General features: G+C 42.3%; 1 protein-coding gene across 1 annotated transcript in view; it reads right to left on the bottom strand.

The window, feature by feature from the left end:
- The window catches only part of COX10 (cytochrome c oxidase assembly factor heme A:farnesyltransferase COX10), a 130,631-nt gene extending 117,854 nt beyond the window's left edge, over nt 1-12,777 (bottom strand). Inside the window, exons 1-3 of the mRNA XM_072821064.1 lie at nt 9,305-12,777; nt 4,099-4,220; nt 2,029-2,350 (exon numbers count right to left, since the gene is read on the bottom strand). Coding sequence (XP_072677165.1) covers nt 2,029-2,350; nt 4,099-4,220; nt 9,305-9,347 — 487 coding nt within the window. The 5' untranslated portion in view covers nt 9,348-12,777. The remainder of the gene's footprint in view (nt 1-2,028; nt 2,351-4,098; nt 4,221-9,304) is intronic.
- Between the last annotated feature and the right edge of the window lie 12,379 nt (nt 12,778-25,156).

Below are 25,156 nucleotides of genomic sequence, written 5' to 3' on the forward strand. Positions count from 1 at the left end.
GGAAGTTGTTTCAACAAGGCTAAGAAACCGCCCCGAGGCTCACTTGACTAGTAAATGTCCTAGCCAGGATGAGAATTCAAGGCTGCTTGACCTCAGTGCCATATTCCAAGTTTTGAGAAGGGAGACTTGGGCCAAGAGCAGGCAAGACAAGACTTAGTGGAGAAGTCCTGAAAGGCTCTAACTGGATAGAAAAGAGGCAGATGGGTCTCCCATGGAGGCAGGAAAAATGGGTATGGTAGGGGTAAAGATCTGTTTATGAGGAAGAGTTTAATCATTCCAGATCACAATTTTCCTCTAAAGTCAGGCAAAGCTAAGACAGGAGGCAATATGGAAGGATTGCAGACTCTTGAGTAGGTAAAGAATGTGAAAGCAGTGTTTTAGGAAAGTTGGCTTGGCAGGAAAAGAGAGAGACAACAGCTGAGAGCTACTGCCGTGACCATAGTAGGCCTCCTATGTTTTGGACCTCAGCTAGGATGGCACCTTCAGAAATGGGTATAAGAAATCTTAAGGGCATTACAAAAGACACCAATGCTAACAGCTGGGTGTTAGACTAGAGATGAAGGGAGCCAGGAGAGTGAAGAATGAAGAATGACTCTAAGGTTTCCCATTTGGGGAAAGTAAAAAATGCTGGTATTACTGCCAGAAATGGGATGGAGAGAGAAGCAGCAACCTGAAGAGCGAGAAAGAGGGGATGCTGACGTGGACACTTGTTCAATGATGGTGCACACAATGCAAGGCTGCTGACAGAGGCCACTTCTGCCTTCAGACTGAGAGACTCATGTTTGGGATGATATCCTTATGATCATATCCAGTCATTCTTACCATATCAGCAACATGATATACCACTTGTATAAATGACAAAAGATAACTTTTCATTGAAATGTGGGAACTCCTTGCTCAGCTACCATAAAGCACAGAGGCCTGTTTTTTCAAGGATGCCCCCTGGAATCAGCCTCACTGCTCTGGAATCTCACTCATAGGAAAGTCTAACTATGATTCTTCAAGTCTTCTGTCAAATTCCTTATGCCTGTCTTCCATTCTGCCCCCCAAAAGATTTTCTTTAAGTGACTTTGGTCACCGAGGAAAGACGTTACCTGGTTGACCTCCCTGTACCTTGGATTTCAGGCTCAACTGTCTTGGAAAACACACACCAGTCTTTCCCTGGTCTCCTCTGCTCTCCCAAGCCTCTCTGTCTCATCTGCTCATTTCTCCATTTTGACTCAGTAACATTGCTTTCCACTTCTTTCCTCAAAGAGTATCTGGTTTAACTTTATTATTCCCCTGCTGTATTTCTTCTCCTTATTCTCATCTAAGAAGAAAAGGAGAGATGGGGTCTTCAAGCTGCAGGATGTTGCAGAACATACCTTCTACACACAGCCCAGAATAAGCTACTTCTAAGTTTAGCTAGGGGATGGGATGATGACCATAAAGCTTTGCCTGATCATAGGTGGCTGTGACAACCAAATGACATAATACGGGTTGATACCCAATGCACACAATAAAATTTGGTACAGTTGGCTAGACTGAGGCCATGAAATCTGGTTCCAGACCTTTTCTCCAGAGATGTACTCTAAATCCCCGCATGCCTGGGACAATCTCAGAGGCCCTACACAGCAGTGCGCTCAGAGACCCAGAGGCCACTGTGGGTTCACCGCGTATCAAGCACAAGCATGCAGGGCTTTTTGTTTTCAGAATTCAAACAGAGCTCACTAACCCACTGCATTTTAAAGGATAGTAGGCGTATGAACACAAAAGACAAGAAAATAAGCAGGATAGGCATTCTACTTTAATTGCAAATAGAAAAGACTAGTTTTAGTACAATATGTTTAGTGCAAAACTATTAACAGTTCTGTATAAACAGAATTTGGAAAACTTGATTTTGAGTCCTACTTAAATCGAAGAGAGAAAAATATACTAATAAAGGATCGGTGGTTTCCAGATATTCCTTTTGGTGCAGTAATAAAAGTAGCATTTCGTTTAACTGAAAGTTTCAAGTAAGAATCTAACTGTATCAGAAAAACAAAGTACCTGTGAGTTTGATTTTGGACAGCCGTGCCAAAATTCCTGGCAAATCATCCAGATGCAACTTCATCTCTTTCCAGTGCTTTTCATCCTTTGTCTCTTTCCCCGCATCTAGTGAGCCTTCAATAATGGAAGCTGATTCCAGTTCTAGCAATTCTTTCTCATTTGGCTTTCTGGATAAAGGTAGGCTGGGAGGTGGAAGAGGTCTCATTTCACAGATTTCTGCTTTGGCCTGACCCAGAGACGTTTTCTCAAGGAAAGGCAATGCCACAGGTTCTGGCTTCCGTTTCACTTGCTGGTTGAGGCTTCTGTTCAGTTGTGTGACATACTAAGTAAGGAAAGTATATGTCATTATAAACCCAAGACCCAAAATGCTCTTACACTGTTGTTAAGTAACACCTCCTATCAGCCTGTTACCAATTCTTGAAAGATTATTCCTATACCTTGGTCAATACATGCTGAATTAACTAGTATCTGAGTGTTCGTTAAATAGAGAGGTATAGGGAATATAACTGATGCTTCGATAATAGTTATTAGTTCTATGGTTTAGAAAATCCTAGAAATTTAAGTTCCTTGAAAGAAAAATAAATTCATTTCTTATTCATTCCCTCCAGCATGTTTCCCAACATGGTAGCAAATACATTCCAAATACAGTGAAGGAGTTTTTGATCAGCAAGGGCCCAGGTCAACCTATTGACTTTCCATGTTTCTAGACAAATGGTGCAGAGAGGGGCTCGATGGTAGTGTATAATTCAGGGCTCGGTGATGTTAAAGCACTGTGTATGTGGAAAGCTTGTGAGCTTTACAGTCTCACAGCCTCTATTGCTTACTAGCAAAAGTAGTAAGTACTACTAACAAAGTGAGGCACTATGTAGTTTTACATAATATAGATCTTTATATTTATAACGTATATATCTTATTTAAGCTTCTTAAAGTATATATCTATTTAAGAAGGTGGATCATTATTGGTATCTCTTTCTTTAACTTATACAAGAGAAAACCAAGGCTCAGAAATATAGCAACAGTCAACAACCAGTTAGTTTTAATTGACAAGAGTTAACAATCCAGTTGGTTTTAAGTGGCCCTGGTACTCACAGCCACCTACTCTGATAACCAGTTAAGTGACTTTTCTATTATATCAGACTTGAACTTATATACACTAGTCCTGAAAAGAATTACGAACTCATGAATGAACCCAGAATTCTGTGTACATAAAAAAGGCATTATGTGCCTTTCTCTTCTAAATACCTATTATCCTTGATCCCCAACTTAAGAAATCTGAACATTTCTGGAAATGTATAGCCCTTATCAAAATAATGAACTTTGTTAAGATTTTAAGTTAATTTTAAGTTAAAGTGGGCATTCTCAGTTAAAAAAGAAAAGTGTCAAATCAGATGAGATTATGAATTTGTTAATCATTCACACTTACATTGTAATTATGAGTTTTTAGCTATCGTTACTCCATTCTATACTTTTCTACTTGAGAAAATGACAATTGCCCTCACTGGTAACTAAGAGTAAGCTACCATGTTACCCGTAGTATCACAGAGCCAAGCTAGAGGACCAGGACATATGAGCAGTGCCCACTATAAAATGCCTAGCAGATTGTAAAATCTCAATTTGCTTGAGTCTACTCAGAACTGCGTGCGGTTAAAAGACTTTTAGATGCACTGCCAATGTAGGAAAACAGGAAGGTCACGCTGTTAAGGAAATTATTTCTATATTACTTATATATTCACAGAACTTTAAAGAATTTAGAGATGTATGATAACAGTTCAGCTTTTCCTAATTTTCTCCTAGGTGAAATATGCCAGAAGTTTTCAATCTTTCTCCAAACTTAATCAGTAAGTTCAAGATCATACTTTTAACCTCAAACACCGGGATTACTCTGGTTTCAGTTAAGAATAATCAAAACAAGGAATTAAAGTTTTTGGATAAACTCAAGAGGACACTAAATAAGTGTCTTTTTTCAAGCAGTACTTCTAACTCTTCTTACAATAGGAATTTCTCAAATTCCCTCATACAAAGAAAGTAAAGGCAGTTAGCAGCAGAGTGAAGATGGTCTTCTGAACCTACCATGCGCTTGAGGAAGGTAAAGTGCTGAAATGTAATCCACCGCCTGTTGATGCTCCTGAAAAGATGCATGAACGTGTGAGGGGCCTCCTGCACAGCTCTTCTCTCTAGATACCAGGCACATCCTGTAATAGAGAAAAGGGGAAGACAAAGCTCACATAAGTTGTGCTTCTCACCAAATACTAAGCACACCTACCCAGAAGCAAAGCTGGCTACCACCGTAAGCAACGCACACCTAATGGATCAAAACTCTGATCGGATCCATGAATCACTGCAAAGTATCAGCTCTATTCACGAAGTGTAATTCTTCAGCAGGGATAAGGAAATTTTTCATTTCGGGACCATTATGCTTTTATTACATTAAAGCTGAAATGACCACACTGCAGATCTTTTTGAGAAAATATAAAAGTCAGGTCACTTTTAGAATAGTAGAAAATGAGAAACACGGGTTTTCTCAGTAAGTAACAGTAAACTGGAAAATACATTTCAGATGAATACTTTGGCCAAGTCAGGTAAGACAACTAACCAAAAGGGAGGGGAAATAGTCCTCAATAGCCTGGCTCTATTAATCTAGGCAGGAAGAAGCAAAATCGCTTTGTTTGAATCTGGCTTTTAATCAAACCAAACCTTCTCTCAAATAACAAATCCAATACTTCTGTGTAAGGCCACGTGAGCGGTGGTCCCACAGATTCCATGACACGAAATATTTCTCATTCTCCACCACTCATCACTTTTCAGTTTCTTATGGCATCTCCTCATGCTTTAGGACAATCATGTCCCACTGCATACTGTCCCTGAACAAATGCAAACATAGGGCCATTTCTAAGCTTCAACTCATTTCCAGGGTCATCGTGCCTACTTCCAATTGCTCTTTCGGTATCTCCACACAGATGGTGGGTAGTAACAGGTGGGTTTCCTTTTTTTTTTTTTTTAATTTTATTTTTTTTTTTATTTATTTATGATAGTCACAGTGAGAGAGAGAGGCAGAGACATAGGCAGAAGGAGAAGCAGGCTCCATGCACCGGGAGCCCGACGTGGGATTCGATCCCGGGTCTCCAGGATCGCGCCCTGGGCCAAAGGCAGGCGCCAAACTGCTGCGCCACCCAGGGATCCCACAGGTGGGTTTTCTTTTGGAAGCCCAGGATAGTCATTACTCATCCAGATATGTATGTATAATTCATCATTCTCCACTAAGCACACTGTACATTTCACAATTTGTTCATCTTTGTTGACATTTCCCTGATTGCAGTGTCTTGCCTCTACTCCCTGCCTGTCAAATTTTCAAAGTCTCTTTTCAACTACTTGGTCACTTTATACTCTTTTTTTTATGACATTTCTTACTGCAAATTGTTTATTTACACCATCACATTTTGTGGTTCCTTAATGGCAGGGATTCTCCTTTGGTCACCTCTGCTATCACAGCTGGCACAGTGCTTTCTACACAATAATGAGATAATGTTTGATGACTGGATTTTCTACATAACTTACTTGCAAGTATCAATGCCTCTCAGAATACATGGCAATTATCTTAGACTGGGGATGTCACTGCCTCACTGAAGTCATCCTCCAACTGCGGTTCATTATGAAACACTTATTTTCTTCAAGTGAATATGTGCTGCCTGCATATTTGTACACAGGGAATAGCAGTGCTGAAAACAATCTTCTGAAATTTCCTTTCAAATGACTCCTCTGATACTCAAGGGTTTGTTTTTGTTTTGTTTGATGGTAAGTCTCCTTTTTTTGACTTGACATTGTTCTCTGGGAATATAGGATTTTAATATTAAAAGATGATGTCAAGAAAACAGCAAAGTTTTATTGTTCAGGCCTTACTTTCAAACCCAGTTTTGAGTTCATTTGGTCCACTGAGAAATACAAGCTGCTGGGAGGCAAAGAACCACCTTGGAAAACATCTCTAAAGGTTAAGTGGGTCAAAGTGAGATTTTACAGAATAGCAGTAAGGAAGAAAAAAAAAAAACAGCTGGCAACTGCACTTTTAAATGATGAAAACACTTAAGTTAGTCAAAACATGTTACATTTCTATGAATTAGTGCCTAGAAATGAAAGACATTTCAGTACTATGTAAACAAACCCAGGTTTGAAGATACACAGAGCTTACAACAGTTACACTAAAAATCTGGAAACATGACTATATCCACCATTCAACATCATACTGAGTCACACTTTTACACTTGACCTTAGCCAAAAGGCCAAGAAGAGATGGTAGAACTTTAAAATGTGGTGAACGGGGGCACCTGGGTGGCTCAGATGGTTAAGTATCTGCCTTGGTCTCATGTCATGATCTCCAGGTCCTGAGATTGAGCCCCACATCGGGCTCCCTGCTCAGTGGAGAGTATGTTTGTCCTTCTGCCTCTCCCCTCCACTTGTGCTCTCTAACGAATAAGTAAAAACTTAAAAAAAAAAAAAAAAAAGAATTAAATGTGGTCCACAGACATCTAACTGTAGGTCCTGAATTCCTCTTAACGGCAATAAAATACTTTGAATTTTTAGAAGTAAAAGCAGACACAACCACTAGATACCTAATATAGTCACACTTTACCTTTCTGCCCACCCTTCCCAACATGCTGCTTCCATATCAGGATCTTGTAATGATCTTTTCAGTGGATCATAGCAGGTTGTACAGACCACTTCTTAGCAGATTTTTTGGCAATTGTGTTCATCGTTTCAGGAAGCATGGTTTCATGCCAGCATTGAAAAGACTGATCCGGAGGGCAGCCCAGGTGGCTCAGCAGTTTAGCGCCGCCTTCAGCCCAGGGCCTGATCCCAGAGACCCAGGATCAAGTCCCACGTCAGGCTCCCTGCATGGAGCCTGCTTCTCCCTCTGCCTATGTTTCTGCCTCTCTCTCTCTCTCTCTCTCTCTCGCTCTCATGAATAAATAAAAACAAAATCTTTAAAAAAAAAAAGAAAGAAAGAAAGAAAGAAAGAAAGAAAAGAAAAGAAAAGAAAAGAAAAGAAAAGAAAAGAAAAAAAGAAAAGTAAAGACTGATCCGGGGACGCCTGGGTGGCTCAGGGGCTGAGCGTCTGCCTTTGGCTCAGGGCATGATCCTGGGGTCCTGGGATCGAGTCATGCATCAGGCTCCCCACAGGGAGCCTGCTTCTCCCTCTGACTATGTCTTTGCCTCTCTCTGTGTTTCTCATGAATAAATAAATAAAATCTTAAAAAAAAAAAAAAGACTGCTCTGGCAACAAACCATATGAACCATATGCAGCCCACTTACTAGAACTGGGAACGCTGAACAGTGAAGTAAGATTGTTCCCATAGGAAGCTGCAAGTAAGTACAGGATTGAAAGGCAGAAAAGCAGCCAATTTAAGGAACGCACAAGGGAAAAACCTTACACAGAAGTAACAATTCAAGTACCAAGAAAGGATGGTAAGGATGATGTATTCTCACTCTGAGAATAAGTGCTTAGGGCCAGGATCAAAGAATACTCCGGGTCAGGGATGACAGAAAAAAGAATCACAGACCTTTTAAAAAACTTTTCAGGGGCGTCTGGGTGGCTCAGGGTGTTAAGTGTCTGCCTTCAGGTCAGGTCATGATCCCAGAGTACTGGGATGGAGCCCAGTGTTGGGCTGCCTGCTCAGGGAGGGAGTCTGTGTCTCCCTCTCCCTCTTATTCTCCCTTCTGCCCCTTCCCTTGTTCCTTCACACACACACACACTCTCTCTCTCTCTTGCTTACTCTTTCTCTTAAATAAATAAAATCCTAAAAAAAAAGTCATTATGAAAAATTTCAGTCATAGACGATAACACACAAATACAATGAGCTCCCATTACTTATTCCCCAGCTTCAACAATTATTAAAACCATGGCCAATCTCATTTCATTTATACTCCCTCCCATCCCCCACCCCCCTTCGTTCTGAACCAGAAGGGACCTTTGAGATCATCTGGTTCAACTGCCTCATTTTATAGATGAGAAAACTCAATTCTGGAAAGCACAAGTGATGTGCCCTGAGATTACACAGCCAAGAGAGACCCATAAAATAATAATACGATAAAAGAAAAGGAAGAAGGGAGTTTAAGGGAGTCGCTGTGATCAACCTTGCTCCGTGCTGCAGAGAGCGTGACAGGTGAGGCCTAAAAAACGGGATTCGACCCAAAAACGAGTCCCTGGCTTCTCCTACCCAACTCCAATACAGACCAGGAGCAACACATTTCCCCACACAGCCGTTTGTTATCATCCAAATTACTGGAGGCGAAACAATTCCCAACCTCCTTTTTAAAACATTTAATATCTCCCTGGTGAATGGACAAATACCATTCATGGGCAAACAATTATGGAGAGCCAACGATACAGACCAGGTACCGTTTAGGGGGTGGGGGAGGGGGGGTGCAGAGAAGAGCCAGAGAGGAACCCGTCTGTAACCTTCACAGGGTTTACAATCTAGTTGGGAGAAACACATAACAAGCCTGTCTATAAACAAACAATTACAGACTGTGCTAACCATGGTCAAAGAAATAAGAGTGATGCGAGAACAGAGGGGCAGGTGTGGTCGGGGTGGGCGTGTCTCAACAGGTGCCACTAGAGCGGAGACCCAGCCTGGGCCACGCACGCACGTCTCTATCACCTTAAACACGTCGTTGTTACAAGTGGGAAGGAGGGTCCTACAAGTGGGAGGATGGGATCGAGACCCACGCTGATGGTAGAAAGCCAAAGGTCTGCGAGGGACCGAGGCCCGCCGCCTCTAGCTGTCACCATCTGCATCCTTTTATCGTCATCACGACAGTGTTATCGCCGCGGTCTGCACAGCGCTTTGTGTGGGGTCCAGGGTCCTGAATGAGGGCAGAGCGCTCGCCGGTCCCCACACGGGGAGCTTACGAGTAACTTACACCTGTAAGTAGGAACTGAGGCTCTGGGAGGGCCAGAGACTCGTGGGGTCCCAAGGCTCTGCTCCATCCTCTCCTCCAGCCTCCCCTCGGGAAACCGAAAGTAAGTAGCAGCCGCAACCGCCCCCGCCGGAGGGGGTGGGAGGTGGAGGCTGTGCGGACCCCCGGGCCACAGTGCAGGACCAGACCCCGGCTCCACGGCCGCTTCACACTTCAGGCTGCTCCAGAGGTCACTTCCTCGCCTCCGGTGCCCAGCCGACCTCGCCAAGGGCTCCCAAGGTTGCGGCCAGCCGGAACCACGGCGTTGCACGTGGCAACAAGATGAGAATTTTCTCAAAGCCGTGCCCAAGGACGGGTGCCGTACCTGTCAGGAGGCGTGAGGAAAGAGTGTGCGGGGACGCGGCCATAACGCGCGAGTCCGGCCGCTCCCAGGGATCCCCGTGTCCTCTCTCCTCACCGGCTGCTGGGCGCCGCCATCTCCGTCCCCCGCCCCCGTGGGAGCCGGGCCGTTTCCGGTGCGTCACTTCCGGCGGGCGAGACGCGGAAGGAAAGGAGAGTGGCGGCGAGTGTTGGGCTCCGGGCGGGAGGCGCGGTGCAGAGCTGGAGGTCGGAGGCCTGAGGTTCCTTCGAGAAGACGCGAGGAGTACAGTGTGGCCGAGTCTTCCCGGAAACGAGGCCGCGGGCTCCGGCGACCGGCGCCTCTGCGTCCCGAGGCTTCCCGGGGTCCTGTGGCGGGATCGCGGTGACCTCGTGCGAGGGGTCACGGCTGGAGCGCGGCCTCCGCGCGCTTCAGTTTCAGTCAAGTTTGGGATGCTGGTCCATGGGACAGTGCCTCCAGCCTCCAGTCCGATCCGCGGCGGCTCTCCTGTCTTGGCTCCTCGGCGGGAGAACTCGGGGTCCCTGGGCCGCAGCAAGGGAGCATCTCGAGAGGTAGCAGGTGCGTGTGGTGGTTGATGTGGGGCTCTGGTGCAGGGGCCGCCTTCGAGAGCTCTCTTCACCTCTGACCTTCCGACCTGCTTGAGCCCTCCGAACCTCGTTATCTAGCTGTACAACGGGAGCAGTAACATCTATTTTACAAAAGGGTCCGCAGAATTAAATAAGGACTCTCAGGGGTAGCCAGGTACCCACTGTGCATAGGCTCTAATAAATGTTCCTTAGTGTTGCAATGACTAGAGCGGATCTCAGAAACCCTTCCTTCCTCTTTTTTTTTTTTTTGGTCTTGTTTTAGGGTAGGAGTTTGTAAAAGGACAGTGAAGAAAAAAGATTCAGCTTTTGGAAAGGAGGTAACTGGGTTCTACAAGGACGATTTGGGTCTTCATCGTAGAAGGTGATGGCCGTTTGGGTTCACTTCAGCTAACATTTGGTAGACACAGAATACGGAGAAGAGTAAGGTTCTCCAGATCTGTGGGAGCTTTAGGCCATGCCAGTCGGGGGTGGGAGACGTTCAGTTAATGGAGTCAGCCTGATGGGGTAATGTAAAAGGTACTGCAGAAATCAGATGAGGAGGTACCTGGGGGGCTCAGGGGTTGAGCGTCTGCCTTCCGCTCAGGTCGTGACCGGGGGTCCTGGGATCGAGTCCCACATCAGGCTCCTGGCAGGGAGCCTGCTTCTCCCTCTGCCTGTGTCTCTGCCTCTCTCTGTCTCTCGTGAATAAATAAATAAAATCTTAAAAAAAAAAAAAAAAAAAAGCACTGCAGGTGATTTTGGTCTACAGAATTGAGAATTATTGGATTTCAGCTTTTTTTTTTTTTTGACTTGACAGAACACAGCTATGTCTAAAAGATTGATTCACATGAATGTTGTATTTCATAGACTCAGAAAATATGAACTCCCAAAGGGTCTTGGTTTATGAGACAGGGTGTTAAATAAATGTGTTCCTCTTTGGCTAACAGATTTTTCCTTCATTTTTAAATCCTTTCCAAAAATGGGGGCAGGGTATGATCAAGTAGACAAATTAATGCATAGGTTTTTGTTTATTGAGAGAAACCAGAGTGAACGTTTTATGTGAAACCTGCCAAAAAGACGAATACGTCCTGGTGTGTGATTGGTCAGGAAGTGCATTTGTTTATCTAAATGTCTGTCATTAAGTTACCCCAGGTCAATAGTTTCAAAGCATACTCTCCTGAAAAGGAAGCCCTGGAGGTACTTCTGGAAATAACAGGGTTCCATGGAATACACAATGATTTGGCTGTCAAATAGGGAAGCTGTGATTAGCTTGAGCTAGTCCCAGCCCATCACTGTGGACCTTGACATATTTGCTGTCCCAAATCACATCAAATGTTAAACCTGGGGAAAAAGTAGGGAGTGGATTTTTGGTAAGCAGCTGAAAGTCTGCCACAGGGGTGCCTGGGTGGCTCAGTTGGTTTGGTTTCTGACTCTGATTTCAGCCTAGGTCATGATCTTAGGATCATGAGATCAACCCCCCACATCAGACTCTGCACTGAGTGTGGAGCCTGCTTCAGATTCTCTCCTCCCCCTGCCCCTCACCAGTCTCATGTTCTCTCTCTCTCTCTCTCTCTCTCTCTCTCTCTCTTTTTTCTAAGAGAGTCTGCCACAGTTTTGTAGAACCTACAGTTTTCCAAACATTTTGAACACAACCCAGTTTGTGAGATGCCGTGATAACCTGGAAAATGCTAGCCATACACACAAACACACAGTTTGGAGGATTGGAACATGTTTGTATTGACAATTTTTACTTAGTCTAAGGTGAGTCAGACTTCCTGATTTAAAACTACCATGTTTCATTAGACTGACTTTTACTGAACAAAAAGGCCATAGACAAGCCCTGCCCTATACAGTGTAGATGAATGGGACTCACAGAGGTAGGCCCCAGACATTCATATAGCTGGACATTTTCGTCTCATAGATTTGGCAAATGAGGTCCAGAGATGTTAATTTACTCTAAGTGCTAGAACTTCATCTCCAAACATCCAGGCCAGCATTCTGTCTCATTATTATTATCTCTCTTGTCCCTTACTTTACCTGTAGTAACTTCATTAATGAAATAATGTAAGCTGTGGATGTTACCAGGCGTGCTGCTAAGAGTCCAGCTTTTGGAAGGATAGCCAAAGAGATTAAAATATGGGGTTTCGACTTCACATCTCTTTGAATTCAGTCTTTTGAGATTTCTGGTCTTTGGATTTTCTTCTTTCGATATCTGCCGGCACTACTCATCACTGTTGCTGGTTCTGGTCCCATGATTTTTGGGACTGGGTGGTGACAAGAGAGGCCTCTGTATGTTCCTTGCCTGAGGCTTTGAAAGGGGCCCAGAAAAAGGGTGGATGGTCAGACTCCTTCGAATCAGATGGGCTCTCACCAGGTCTAGCTCTGCTCAGCCGAAAATTAGGGCTTCCACATGAGTGTGTGTGTGTCCAACCCCTTATTGTAATAACAAACAATGGCTTTTAGCTGTCCTTATTCTCCTTTGGAGGCTTACCAAAGGTCAGCTACTGCTATAGTAGGTAACTTGGTGTGAGGAAGTATGGAGGATTTCAGGTCCCTTTGCGAATTTCAGATATTAGTGCCAACATCAACCTTTGGCCATCTGTGTCTTCACGACAGTGCCACTGAGTCAGGTCTGGTCAGGGGAGAGAAGTCACAGCAATTATTTGAACAGGGAATTTAACATGAAGATTAACACATACAGGGCACCTGGGTGGCTCAGCGGTTGAGCATCTACCTTTGGCCCAGGTCATGGTCCCGGGGTCCCAGGTTCGAGTCTCACATGGGCTCCCTTACAGGGAGCCTGCTTCTCCCTCTGCCTGTGTCTCTGCCTCCCTCTGTGTGTCTCTCATGAATAAATAAATAAATAAAATCTTTTAAAAAAATAAAATGAAAATAAAGATTAACACATAGAAAATTGTTAACTGGGTAATTAAAAGGGTAAAGAGAGATTTCCAAGGCATCATACAGGTAGCACCTGCAGGAAGCATCTACCACTGATCTGGTGGGGGGAATGAAAGGAAGAAGTCAGGATTATTACAATTTAGAAACCTAGAGGAGCAGGGGCGCTGCACTACCTGCCTCTGGTCTCTGAGGGGGATCTGACCATGCTGGTTCTTAAGTGTTGGGAAAGTCTCATACCAGGCTCAGCAGCTGCTGCCACCAGAATGGAGAGGCCTCGGAATGAGGCTCCCAGGAGCCCCCAGGCAGCCCCGCAGCAGATAGGATGAGGAGGCCCCTTCTCCCCATCCCAGCCTCGCAACACTGCAGTCTCTTACTGGCAGAGCCAAACCGTGAGCCTGCAGGAGTGTGGGTTTGCCAGCTTCCAGCTCCAACACCACTAAGCACAGTATACAGGGTAGGTTCGGAGCCAGCACAGATAAACTGCCCGCTGCAAATTCTTCTTTGAAAGGATGTTCCACTCTAGGTGTACAGATTAGAGTTTACCAATCAGCCTTCTATGAGGTTGAGCAACTTAAATCAGTTCTTAGGGTCTGCTAATAGTTCCTCCAGGGTAACTGATAACATCAGGATAGGATCCGAGTCCAAGGTCACTCCAATCAGATCCGACACCTCAGCTGTACGTAACCTGCCGGCTGCACTTTTCCCTCTCAACATTCCCAGGGCTTGCTTCCATCCGTGAGTTTTGGGGACACCAGAAGGGAAAAATACACTTCCAGAATGCAGAAGGGAGAAAAGACTCTATTCACTGCCATGGTCTTCTGCCTTCTTTCATAACACTCTAATTTTAAAATTACTCTTTCACTCTAATTTTGTGAAGGGAAGCAGGATGCCCAACCCCAGCAGGTAGATCATGATGATCTTAGTGTAATCTCATTCACATTTCCCAGAGTTTAGCTCCGGAGGCGGCCACATTACCCAGTCGGGCTAGAGAGATAGGAGAGACCTTCTGGCAACGTTTCTGGGAATAATTTTGTTTGCTGCAAAAAGCCAGACATGCCGGAGAAGCATGGCTGAGAATATAATTCCTGGCGCCAAGGCAGCCACATTGCAACTCTGAAGTGACAAGCCTGAGGACAAGAAAACACACAGTGGGAGGCAGAGGGAAGAAACAGCCATTTCTGGGTGATTTTGTTGAGCCCCTGCCCCAAGCCTAGAATATCCATTGCAGACTTATTGCTACAAGCATATTGTTATGCTCAAGTTACTGTGTAGTTGCCTGCTCTTTGCATCCTGGATGATCAATTCGACGAGTAGGACAGAGGAGCTGAGCAACCTGGAATCACACGCAGCTTGCTGAGGACAGAGGACGTAGAGAAACAACTGGAATCATGTCAGATACCCAAAAAGCATGTCACGGTCAACAAAAATAAAACAAATTTGGAATGCCTGGGTCACTCAGTGGTTGATATCTGCCTTTGGCTTGGAGCGTGATCCTTCAGGGAGCCTGCTTCTCCCTCTGCCTGTGTCTCTGCCTCTCCCTCTGTGTTTCTCATGAATAAATAAATAAAATCTGTAAAAAAATAAAACAAATTTGAATATGGTGGCTGTTTCTAATTCGACATAAATCCCCACCAGTTTAAGTAACAAAAATAAAAGAAGCAATTCTGTGCAGTTCGTTTCCTGCCCTTTTGCTTGCTATTTTCTCTTTGCTCAACTCCTTTGATGATGTCAAAATATCCTGCTTCCCCACATCAGGAAAGCATTCCTTTCCTGGTTCCCTCCTCGGCATCCTGGGGCCTAGTGGAAGAATATAATGAAATGTTCCAAGAGTAGCAGGAAACAAATCCTTTGGGACATTATTTGTTGAGAAAAGCATAACCCAGAAAGAGCATCTTTAAACACATTTTCTGTTAGCTACCAGCAACTCTTAAAAATGGTTCTTAATGTATTTTGGTAAGTGACCTGTCAATGTAAGGAAAATTGAAAACTCTCAAGATACAATGAGACTTGCTTAAGGCAAATTTGTTTTTGATTTTTTTCTTTTTTCTTTTATTTTTTTTAATAAAGTAATTTTTTATTGGTGTTCAATTTACCAACATACAGAATAACACCCAGTGCTCATCCCGTCAAGTGTCCCCCTCAGTGCCCGTCACCCACTCACCCCCACCCCCCCCTCCCCTTCCACCACCCCTAGTTCGTTTCCCAGAATTAGGAGTCTTTATGTTCTGTCTCCCTTTCTGATATTTCTTCTCCCTTCCCTTATATTCCCTTTCACTATTATTTATATTCCCCAAATGAATGAGAACATACACTGTTTGTCCTTCTCCGATTGACTTACTTCACTCAGTGTAATACCCTCCAGTTCCATCCACGTTGAAGCAAATGGTGGGTATTTGTCATTTCTAATGGCTGAGGAATATTCCATTAGGGCAAATTAATAAGAAGAAGAATCCTAGGGCAGCCCTGGTGGCACAGTGGTTTAGCGCTGCCTTCCGTCCAGGGCGTGATCCTGGAGACCCCGGATTGAGTCCCACATCAGGCTCCCCCACATGGAGCCTGCTTCTCCCTCTGCCTGTGTCTCTGCCTCTCTCTCTCTGTGTCTCTTATGAATAAATAAATAAAATCTTAAAAAAAAATCCTAGAGAAGTTATTCTTACAAAAATCATTCATTTATATGCTACCAGGAAAGCATGAACATCACAGCTTTTATAAAATTAGAGTTATTAATTCTCACCTATGGGCTTCTCTTCTCTCTGCATTTGTCCATTTAAGGCAGTCAAGAGCAGAAAATGAAGACATTGTCACTTTTTTGAAATAAAGATGATTGCATGTTTGCAAAAACGTCCTTTATTTAGCACTTCCCGTGTATCAAATGCATCTCATTCACTTCAGCAAGAACCCTGATAGGTGTTATTCCCATCTTCAGAGGATAAGAGCTTGATACCATCCAAGGTTAGCTTTCTCAAGTACGCACAGCTAGAAAGTAAGTGCCACAACTTGACTTTAAACCTTTTCTGGGAAAAAAAAAAAAAACCTTTTCTGATTCCATGTGTTCTTAATCCTAATACTGGACCGTCTCCCATATTTTATATATTACGGAGCTCTCATTATCTGGTGTTTTTTCATACCAGTCTAGAGTTTCACATTTCATCAAACTAGTGAAGTTCGGCCTCTAAAAACTACTTGATTTTACATTTTCTGACTTGAGTTCAATTTCCTTTGACCTTGGATTCCATATTTATAGAACAGGAATACTAATACCAGGTCTACCACTTAAATTACATTGCACTTTCAGTACTTAATGAGAGTTCACGTCTGGACACCTTCAAATAATATTCATTCTGGAGGTCTACCTAAGACCGACTGAATCAAAAATCTTTGGGGGTGGGCCTGGGAATCCATACTCAATGACTTCATTATTTTATAAAAATCATATAAGCTTTTATGAAAAGTGTCAAGAGGACAGAAAAAGAATTTCCCTGAGAGAACTACCCAAGGAAGGGGGTGGGGAGTGAGGAGGGAGAGGATGATATGACCTATTAGATTTTCCCTGTGTGCCAGAACTTCTATGTCTTGTCTCATTGTATCACATTTCACCTTCTCAGTGGTCTTATAACAAATTATCATCTACATTTTATAAAGTAATTGAAGTTCATAGTCTTTGAGAAATCTGTATTCATTTCATGGAGCTTCCAGAACAAAGTACCACAAACTGGATGGCTTCAAACAACAGTTGCAAATTGCTTTCCCGGCGTGGAGGCTAGAAGTTTGAAATCAAGATGTCAGCAAACCCATGTTCCTTGGATTTCATTCCTTGGATAGCAGCAGCACAACTCTAATCTCTCCCCTGTCCTCATGTGGCCCTCTTCCTTCTGTGTCTATGTTGTCTTCACTCAGTGTTTGGTGTGTGCATGTATGTCTGTGTATCCCAATTTCCCTTTTCTTATAAGGACAGGAGTCATTGGATTACAGCCCAGTCTAGTGACCTCATGTTCATTTGATTACATCGGCAAAGCTTCCTACTTCCAACTAAGGTCACGTTCACGGATGCTAGGGGATAGACAGGACTTTATATCTTTTGGGGGGACACAATTTGACCCAAAACACTACCCAAGATACAGTGACCGGTGATGTGTGGAGCTAAATTCAAACTTAGGTGGTGCTAGAATCTCGCCTTGGCCATCAGCCAGCACACATGCCATCTCAGCGAATGCACTGGGTAAATTATACTGCAATGCCTTGAGAAGGTTGGCGGGGGGATCTTGCAACTATTCAGTAAAAATTTATTTACAAGAAGACAAAACTTTGGGTTGGTCTCAGACATTTCCTCTGCAACAGTTAGGTGCCAAATGACTCCACGGGGTTTTGAGGTGGAGAAAGTTATGAGCTAAGAACTTGATACTCAGCGATTTGTCTTTCAGTGGGACAGGCAAGTGTTCTCAGAAATTCAAGGGCTCAGAAAATATTCCACTTGCTGAAAAACTATTTGAAGATACATTCCAGTGGTTCACAGGGTTTGGGATTATATAGACCACAAAACATTTCAAAAATAATTTAGAAACCAACACAGCATTGCCAACTTTTAACCTTGTGAAGGCATTTAAAACAAATCAAACTACCATCTAGTGTACATAGACTTGCTCCATAAAAGATAGATCATTTTAATGCCAAAAATATTAAAAGGGTATAATCTGATAGCTATTTAAGTTGAATAGTTTTGCTTTATGAAAAAAAAAATACTCCTATGTTATATATTTGACCCCAGAGTTAGTGAAGAACTTTTTTTCCACAGATAAGATCTCATTCATGAATGGGTGTTTGAAAAGCAAAACTCACAGGAACCCAAAGAAGGACATAGACTGAGTTCTGGCTAGCATTCATGATTTATGCAACTGCGGGAAAAATATTATTTGAAACTGACCATAATCATTTCCATTTTCTAAGGAAAGTTTCAGTGGGAGAATAAATCTTGGTAGTGCTACTCCCTTCCACATGCAGAGGATGGTGGAGGCTAGAGAAGGAGATAACTCGCTCCCTCACCCAACATCTGGGTTTCCACTTAGTTTTTCCAAGTTCTCGTGAAAATATTCATGAAAGGACCACTAGTCTAAAATGATGACTTGCAATCACGCATTTAATTAATTCTCCCCCCATCCCCAGATTTTCTATGAAAAGAACATGTGTGCATGTGAAATCAGAGGCAGTGCTCGCTTGGCTAGAATTTCTAAGAACTCTTGCAAATTAGAGTCTATAGGTGAGTCCAGGTTGAGAAAAGAGCCCATCAGTCCATGATTCATGACACATAAGGGAATCACGTTCAGAGAACGAGGAGGGGTGGCAAAGCAAAATTCAACCAATACCTCCCTTCCCGAACAGAGCTAGAGGGGCCGGAAGCCAGGACAAACAACCTGGGAGTGAGTGTATCAGGTACAGACACAGAGGCTGCTTGAAGCATTCAATCGCATTTCTACTTGGAATGAGTTCCTCGCCTCAGTCAAGCAGGGCAGCAGCAAAGCTGGCTTAAAACAGAGGAAGTGGGTCTGTGTTGGGAAGTCCTGCCCTGGAGCATTGCCCTGCAGCCCTTGCTGAGTGTAAGCTAAAACTACAATCAGGGATAGAAGCTTTGCACAGGGCAGAGAAGTTCCTACTTTGTATCTATCCCCTTCCTCTCCTACCAGCCCAATGGATCCCCTATCCAGTAGAGATTAACAATACTTACTGAGGAACAAATTTGCAACTTTTACTAAGAACTATACTGTGATAACAAATAAATCCACAAACCTGTATGGCTTGACACAGACCAAAGTTTTCGGTCTTGCTCATTAAAGCTTGACACAGGCTGGGTGACTTCCAGATTGCCATCCTCCAAGCAGTAACTCAAAGATCCAGGCTACTTCCACCTTGTGACTCCACCACTCTCAAGATGTGGCCTCTACAGTCACCACTTTAGAGGAAGAGTGTGAAAGACTCACATGTACTCTTAATTTCCTCTCATAGTAAGTGGTAAATGTCTCTTATATTCCCAAGCTCATGGCCCAGAACTAATCAGTTGGTACCACCCAATACAACTGCAATGCATGAAAAGACATACCATCTTTTTGTAATAGGAGAAAGAATATGGTCACGCTGTTAATGCTCTCTGATATAATCTATGGCTATAACATAATTCCAGACACAGTGCTTAATACAATGATTCCAGAGTGTTTCAGGAGGAGTGAATGAGCAAGAATAGCTAATGAAAGTCAGGAAAAAACAAACAAACAAACAAAACGGAATAACATAGGGCTCTCCATTAAGGTATTAAAACATACTGGAAAATGCCAATAGCTAAAATAATTTGGTGGTACTTGCCCAAAAATAGACACTGAGATCATTGGTAAGTCCAAGAACAGATATATCAGTATTTAGCATATTTAAATAAGGGCGATACATTAAATCAGTATGGAAAAGACTGCATATATATATGTGTAGTGACATATATATAACGGTGTAGTGACCACTGAATTATCCCTTGGGATAAAAAATGTAATGTCTATTTCTTACACTATTCTCCAAAATTTATTTTGGGTGGATTAAAATTTTTAAATGAGTTCATAGAAGAAAATATTAGCTTGGAAAAGGTAGTCAAAGTATAACTTAAATCATAGAATCCATAAAGATAAAGATACATGCATGTTTTAACTTAAAAATTTTAAACTTTTCTGTGTTCCTAAGAACAAATCATGTTAAAAGGCAATAAAAAATGAGGAAAGAAATTGCATTGCATAGGACAGATAAGGAAATATCACTATTAAAATGTGAACAGCCTTAGAGATAAATACTAAATGCACACAAATACATGAACAGAGAGGGAAATAATATATTTTTTCTAAAGACATGATAAAACTTCAATGTCATTAATGTAAGAGAAGTACGAGTCCCCCCCCCAAAAAAAAAGAAAAAAGTGATATAGTGCTCTACCTATTGAATTGGCAAATATTTAAAAAAAAGAATAATCATCACTCAGTGCTATTAGAGTATAGGATGATGAGGAACGTAAACTTGTATACTCTCTCTGGAAGGCAATTTGTATTAGAAGCCTCAAAAAGTTCTAATCTGTGCATTCTGCTTCTAAGGATTTATCCCAATGAAATAATGATGGACTTGTAGAAATAATTGTCTATTAAAATATTTATCCAAGCTCATTTCAGGGGCAGAAATGTGAGAGCAGCCTGAGTGTTCAATTCTTGGTAAATATCCAGTAATATGTCTTGACTGAATAAATTGTTTTATGTCCATATGTGCAGACATTGTAAATATTGCTGTAAAGGTTGTTTATGGGCTTTAAAAAGTTCATAGGCTCTTTTTGAATGAACAATGCAAGTTACCTACAGTATGTTCCTATTTTAATTCTGAAGAGTTTATATATGCATTAAAAATTCTAGAAGCATATGTTCAAAATTAGCAGTGGTTACTCCTGGTTGGCAGAATTAAGGCAATCTTAAATATTCCTTTTGATTGTCTGCATTTTAAAACACAATATACAATAAGCATGTCTTAATTTTAAAAATGGACAAGGTAGAGGGGAAAATAATTGTGGGACCCCTGGAGTACCCCCTGCCAAGATCTGGAATGAGGATCAACAGAAGAGAATGACAGTTTTGCCCTTACAGCTCCCTAAAAACACATATTTCAGAGTTGGCTGCATACTTTGTGGTAGCTTTGTATTCCCAAGGCTGAGATTTGCAAACAAGCTTAGCAAAGTACAGCGTGTGCCCCTCCAGGTGGTTTTTGGAGCTCATCAGGTATGGGTAACACTAGCTCATTTATCTTTGGATGAGTTTGTGTGGAGTGCTGAGGTGTTGACAGAACCTGAGCTGAGAACAATGTTTATTTATATCTGCACACAATAATTCATGTCTCTCTAAATGTAGGACTCTCTCCTAATTTGCTCACAGTTTGCAAACATTTACAGTTCTCTCCACTGGTGATCCTTCGTTTGGTTTGGCTGGGCTTGAGCAAGTGGTGAGGAACATGACAGTGAATGTTGCTGAATGCTGTGATTCATTCACGGAAAGGGAACATTTGCTTATTCTGATATATGCTGGAAACGCTGAGATCTCTAGACTTGTGTTTTGCACCTTGACAACTGATTAATATCTGCATTGTTTGTTCTAGAAGATGTTTTTAACTGTGTGTGTGTGTGTGGCACCAGTTGGGGTCCTACATAATGTCCCAGTTAGATGCTGAGCCATTTGTGGCTATTGAATGCCTTCACGGAATGAAAATTCCTATAAGCCTCGGTTAATTATGGAAAATTTCAAATATATAAAAAGCAAAGAAATTCATATGGGTAGGGGTAATTGCTTCAGTAACCATCAACTCATGGCCAATCTTATTTTCTTTATAATCCCAACCACCCTCCCATACCAACTGTTAGACGCTGCTGATGCCGGCAGAGGTGGAGTTCAAATCAGAAGTCTTAGATCTAATAAGTAATTGTGAATTGTAGGGTGAGAAAGTACACAATAGAAGATCCGGGAGCCAGATAGACCTGATCTGAATTGGGCTTGACCACTACAACTTGCTGGTTGATTGATCTTAGGCCACTGAACGTTTCTGTCCCTTATGTGTAAAATGGAATTATAGTGTATAATTTATAGAACAACTAAATTAAACCCACGGTACCCATAAAGTACCAAGCACCATTCTTTGTATCCAGCAGGTACTTAATTGTTATTTTATTACTCTTTCTATTGCTCCATCTAGAGTAGAACATCTGAGGTATAGAAAGTCCTCCACAATATTAAAATTCTCAAATAGGTTGATGAACGGTCATTATCCACTTGCTGAGGTCATTAGTCAGGAATGGGTACCTCTTGAGAGTAAAATCTGCAACTCGCCATTATATTTAGCATGGGCTGCTGCCTTCTCAATGTAAATGGTGAATACAGACATACCAACATAGTCCAAAATTTCACCAACATTGGCCTGAACAAATGAAAGGAAATCCCCCCATTAGCTAGCCATTTATTTGGGTTATTTCTATAGACTCAAAGAAGGCAATCATTGTGTTCCCATCAGCTGAGTCAACAAGCTTTTCAGCCTCAGTTGTCAACCTTCCAGCAAAGAAATGCCAAACAGAGCAGGTACATTGTGGTGGGAAGCTAGCATGTTAGGGAAGGTAGGAAGCCTGAGAAGCTACTTCTCCAAATGAATTGAGGTGGGGTGAGGTTGGGGTGCAGGGATGGTAGGGCTTTGATTAGATAGGGGAGATATAAGAGCATGATTCCCCTGGATGATGTGTACTTGGCCACAAGGAATACCGTGAATAAATGTTAACACATGTTCCAATCCAGTTCAGAGTCTGTGTGGACACACTGAAAACTTCTAGCTCAAAATCAAGAGTAAGATATTTTGGAAAAGGCCCATTAACTTCTTAATCATTCTTCCCAATTAATTTCTGATCTGAGGCAAGCCACTCTGCCCTAATAAGTATTCATCTTATCATCTTGGCCTTGAGAAATGCAGTTTGTCACTCATGTTGAAGGGTTATATGTATTAGTAACTGTGTTTGTGGCAGCCACAGAAGTGTGCTACTTGCGTCTCCTTCAGGGAAGAACCTTGTGTTCACTTGTAAGGCGTGCAGTTAGCTGACAGCCTCCAATGTCAGCACCTCCAGGATCCAGCCCAACTTTTGAGCTGACACCATATTCTTTCTAGACATGTCCCAACCAGTGACTGAGCATGATGTGAATACCAGCCATTTCTGCTGGACGTGGGGCTCTTCCAGGATTAACCTAAACCTGTATCACAACTGTATCAAATCTGTATCACAACCTGAGGCTTTCCCTGGGCATCCTGTTTCCCTCCCCTTTCTTCATGAGAGTCAGATCTCCATGAGGATCTCTAAGCTTTCTCTATCCAATTCTGCTTCCTGCCTCTTTTATTGTTCACAGGCATCCCACCTGTTCCACTAGCCTATTTGCAATCCTAATTCATGTCCAGAGGATCCACCTGACACACATAGTATTGTCCTTGCCTTCCAAAGGTACAAGGAACTATCTCGTTTATAACAAGACAGTAACAAACTCCAAAGATAAATGCTTAAATTGCAAAAGTTAATGCCATGTGAAAAAATGGCCATATTTTAAGAAACACTTCACATTATGATACTATTCTTTCATCCGGGATCTAATATTTCAGAGTTTTCCTTAAAAGCCCCATATTTTCCTTGGTCCTATCTTTTGTGAACAATTAGAGAATGATATATCTCTTCCTGGCCTTCTCTCTGAATGAAGAATATGATTCTTTCATTCTACCTTTCTCGATCAGTGCCTTGACCTTTTAACTTTACCTTCTCCAAGTATGCATTTCTTGAAGGTTTTTGGAAGTTTTCTTTAAAGTGATGTCTTACATAAAATTGAGACAAGAAGTCTCTGTGATGAAGTTATCTGAGTCCACATGTCATATTCATTATCTAGTTCAGCTATGAGTCAACATTTATTTTATTTATTTATTTTTTAACATTTATTTATAGTGGCCCAACATCCATTAGGAATTACATTTTGGGGATGCTTGGGTGGCTCAGTGGTTGAGCGTCTGCCTTGGACTCAGGGCATGATCTAGGCAGGATTAAGTCCCACATTAAGCTCCCCACAGGGAGCCTGCTTCTCCCTCTGCCTGTGTCTCTCATGAATAAATAAATAAAATCTTTAAAAAAAAGGAATTACATTTTGTTGCTAATAGTGCCCCAAATAAAGTAGTCTTAAAAATAGAAAATTTTCAGAAACCCAGATGTGATGGCTTTGTAAAGTCACCTTCAAATTATCCAAAACTACATATCCCAGAATTCCCTTTCCTATATGTCCCTGGTTAAAGTGGGTCACAGAGAGGCTCTTTGGGAGATTTGGGGAAGACAAGCCCCATGGCAGCCATTTTGTAGCTCAGATAAGTGTTATCAGATAAGATAAGTGTTATCACTTATCTGCTGGCTCACCTCATTGGCAGGGGGCAGCACCTGGGCCCACAGTTGTTTCACCTTTTCTTGAAAAGTGAGCCATCCTTTTATAGGAGGAGCCATCCTTCTTGGATACCTGGGTCAGGTATATGTATTTAGCTCCATGATAAGAGTCCCCGGTTTCTAAGGGATGTTTACACCTCTCAGGTCAGAATCAGTAAGACCTATTGTGGTTTCAATAGGTCCCAAGGACTCCAGATTGTCCTTCTCTTTCACCTCATATCATCTTTCCTTCTCAACTGCATGCAGCCTCCAGGATCAGGTGCAAAGACAATACCCTTACTTATAAAATACTGGTTAACCAGCTCCTACAATTAGTCAAGGTCCAGTCTCTGTCACAGAACACACACACACACACGTACACACAAACCTACCCTAGTGATTCTGCTTCTCTGATAGAACCTTACCTGATACACAGAAGTAGACAACCCAACTTCAGGATGGAAGTCCCATCCAGTCATGAGGGATTCAGCCCCTTTGTCTTCTAGCTCAACCACCCTTACAACAAGAGCTTCAATTCTCAAGATCCCAAGGTATAGACCTCATACTGCAGTCATCATTTCCTGTCCCCAGCAAAAAGAAGGGGAAGAAGAGAAAGCCAAAAAAAAAAAAAAAAAAAAAAAAAAAAAAACAGGAGGGGTTTCCCACATGTTTCTGTCAACAACTACCACTTACATCCTTCCTTTTTTCCCCCAATTTCAAGAGAGATTGAGAAGTGGAGTTGTTTAATTTGGCCACTACTGAAGATTTCATTACTAAGAAAATGAGAAATGAATGTTGGAAAGGTGAGTGTCCATCCGCCAGAGATGGGATAGATATGTAGCCCCAAATTTGGGAACATGGAGTCCTAAAGTCTAAACTACATCTGTAGGCACCTTCAAGGAGCAGCTAACTAAATAGAGTAGAATGGGAAGCATAACATGGTCTCCATATAAGTGTGCAACTGAAATTAAATGTCCAGTGGTTGAGTGTCTACCTTCTGCTCAGGTCATGATCCCTGGGTCCTGGGATTGAGTCCCACATTGAGCTCCCCACAGGGAGCCTGCTTCTCCCTCTGCCTGTGTCTCTGCTTCTCTCTCTCTCTGTATCTCTCATGAATAAATACATAAAATCTTCAAAAAAAAATAGAACATTTATAATTTGAAGTAGGTTACAAATGGGTGCTGGTGACTTGTTTAAATTGTGTACTTTTGATTTTGGGATATATGTCTGAATGTGGGGGCACATGAGAAGTGCATTTCTGTAAAAGTGAAAAGTAATATGCATTTTCCCTTGTTTTGGACTTGTAAACCAGAAATGTTTTGTTGTCATTGTTGTATACTGAAGAGTTTTAAATACAGAAAACATTTTTAAAAAATCTAAATTAGAAAA

Source organism: Canis lupus, chromosome 3 (genome assembly GCF_048164855.1).
Source record: "Canis lupus baileyi chromosome 3, mCanLup2.hap1, whole genome shotgun sequence".
NCBI lineage: Eukaryota > Metazoa > Chordata > Mammalia > Carnivora > Canidae > Canis > Canis lupus.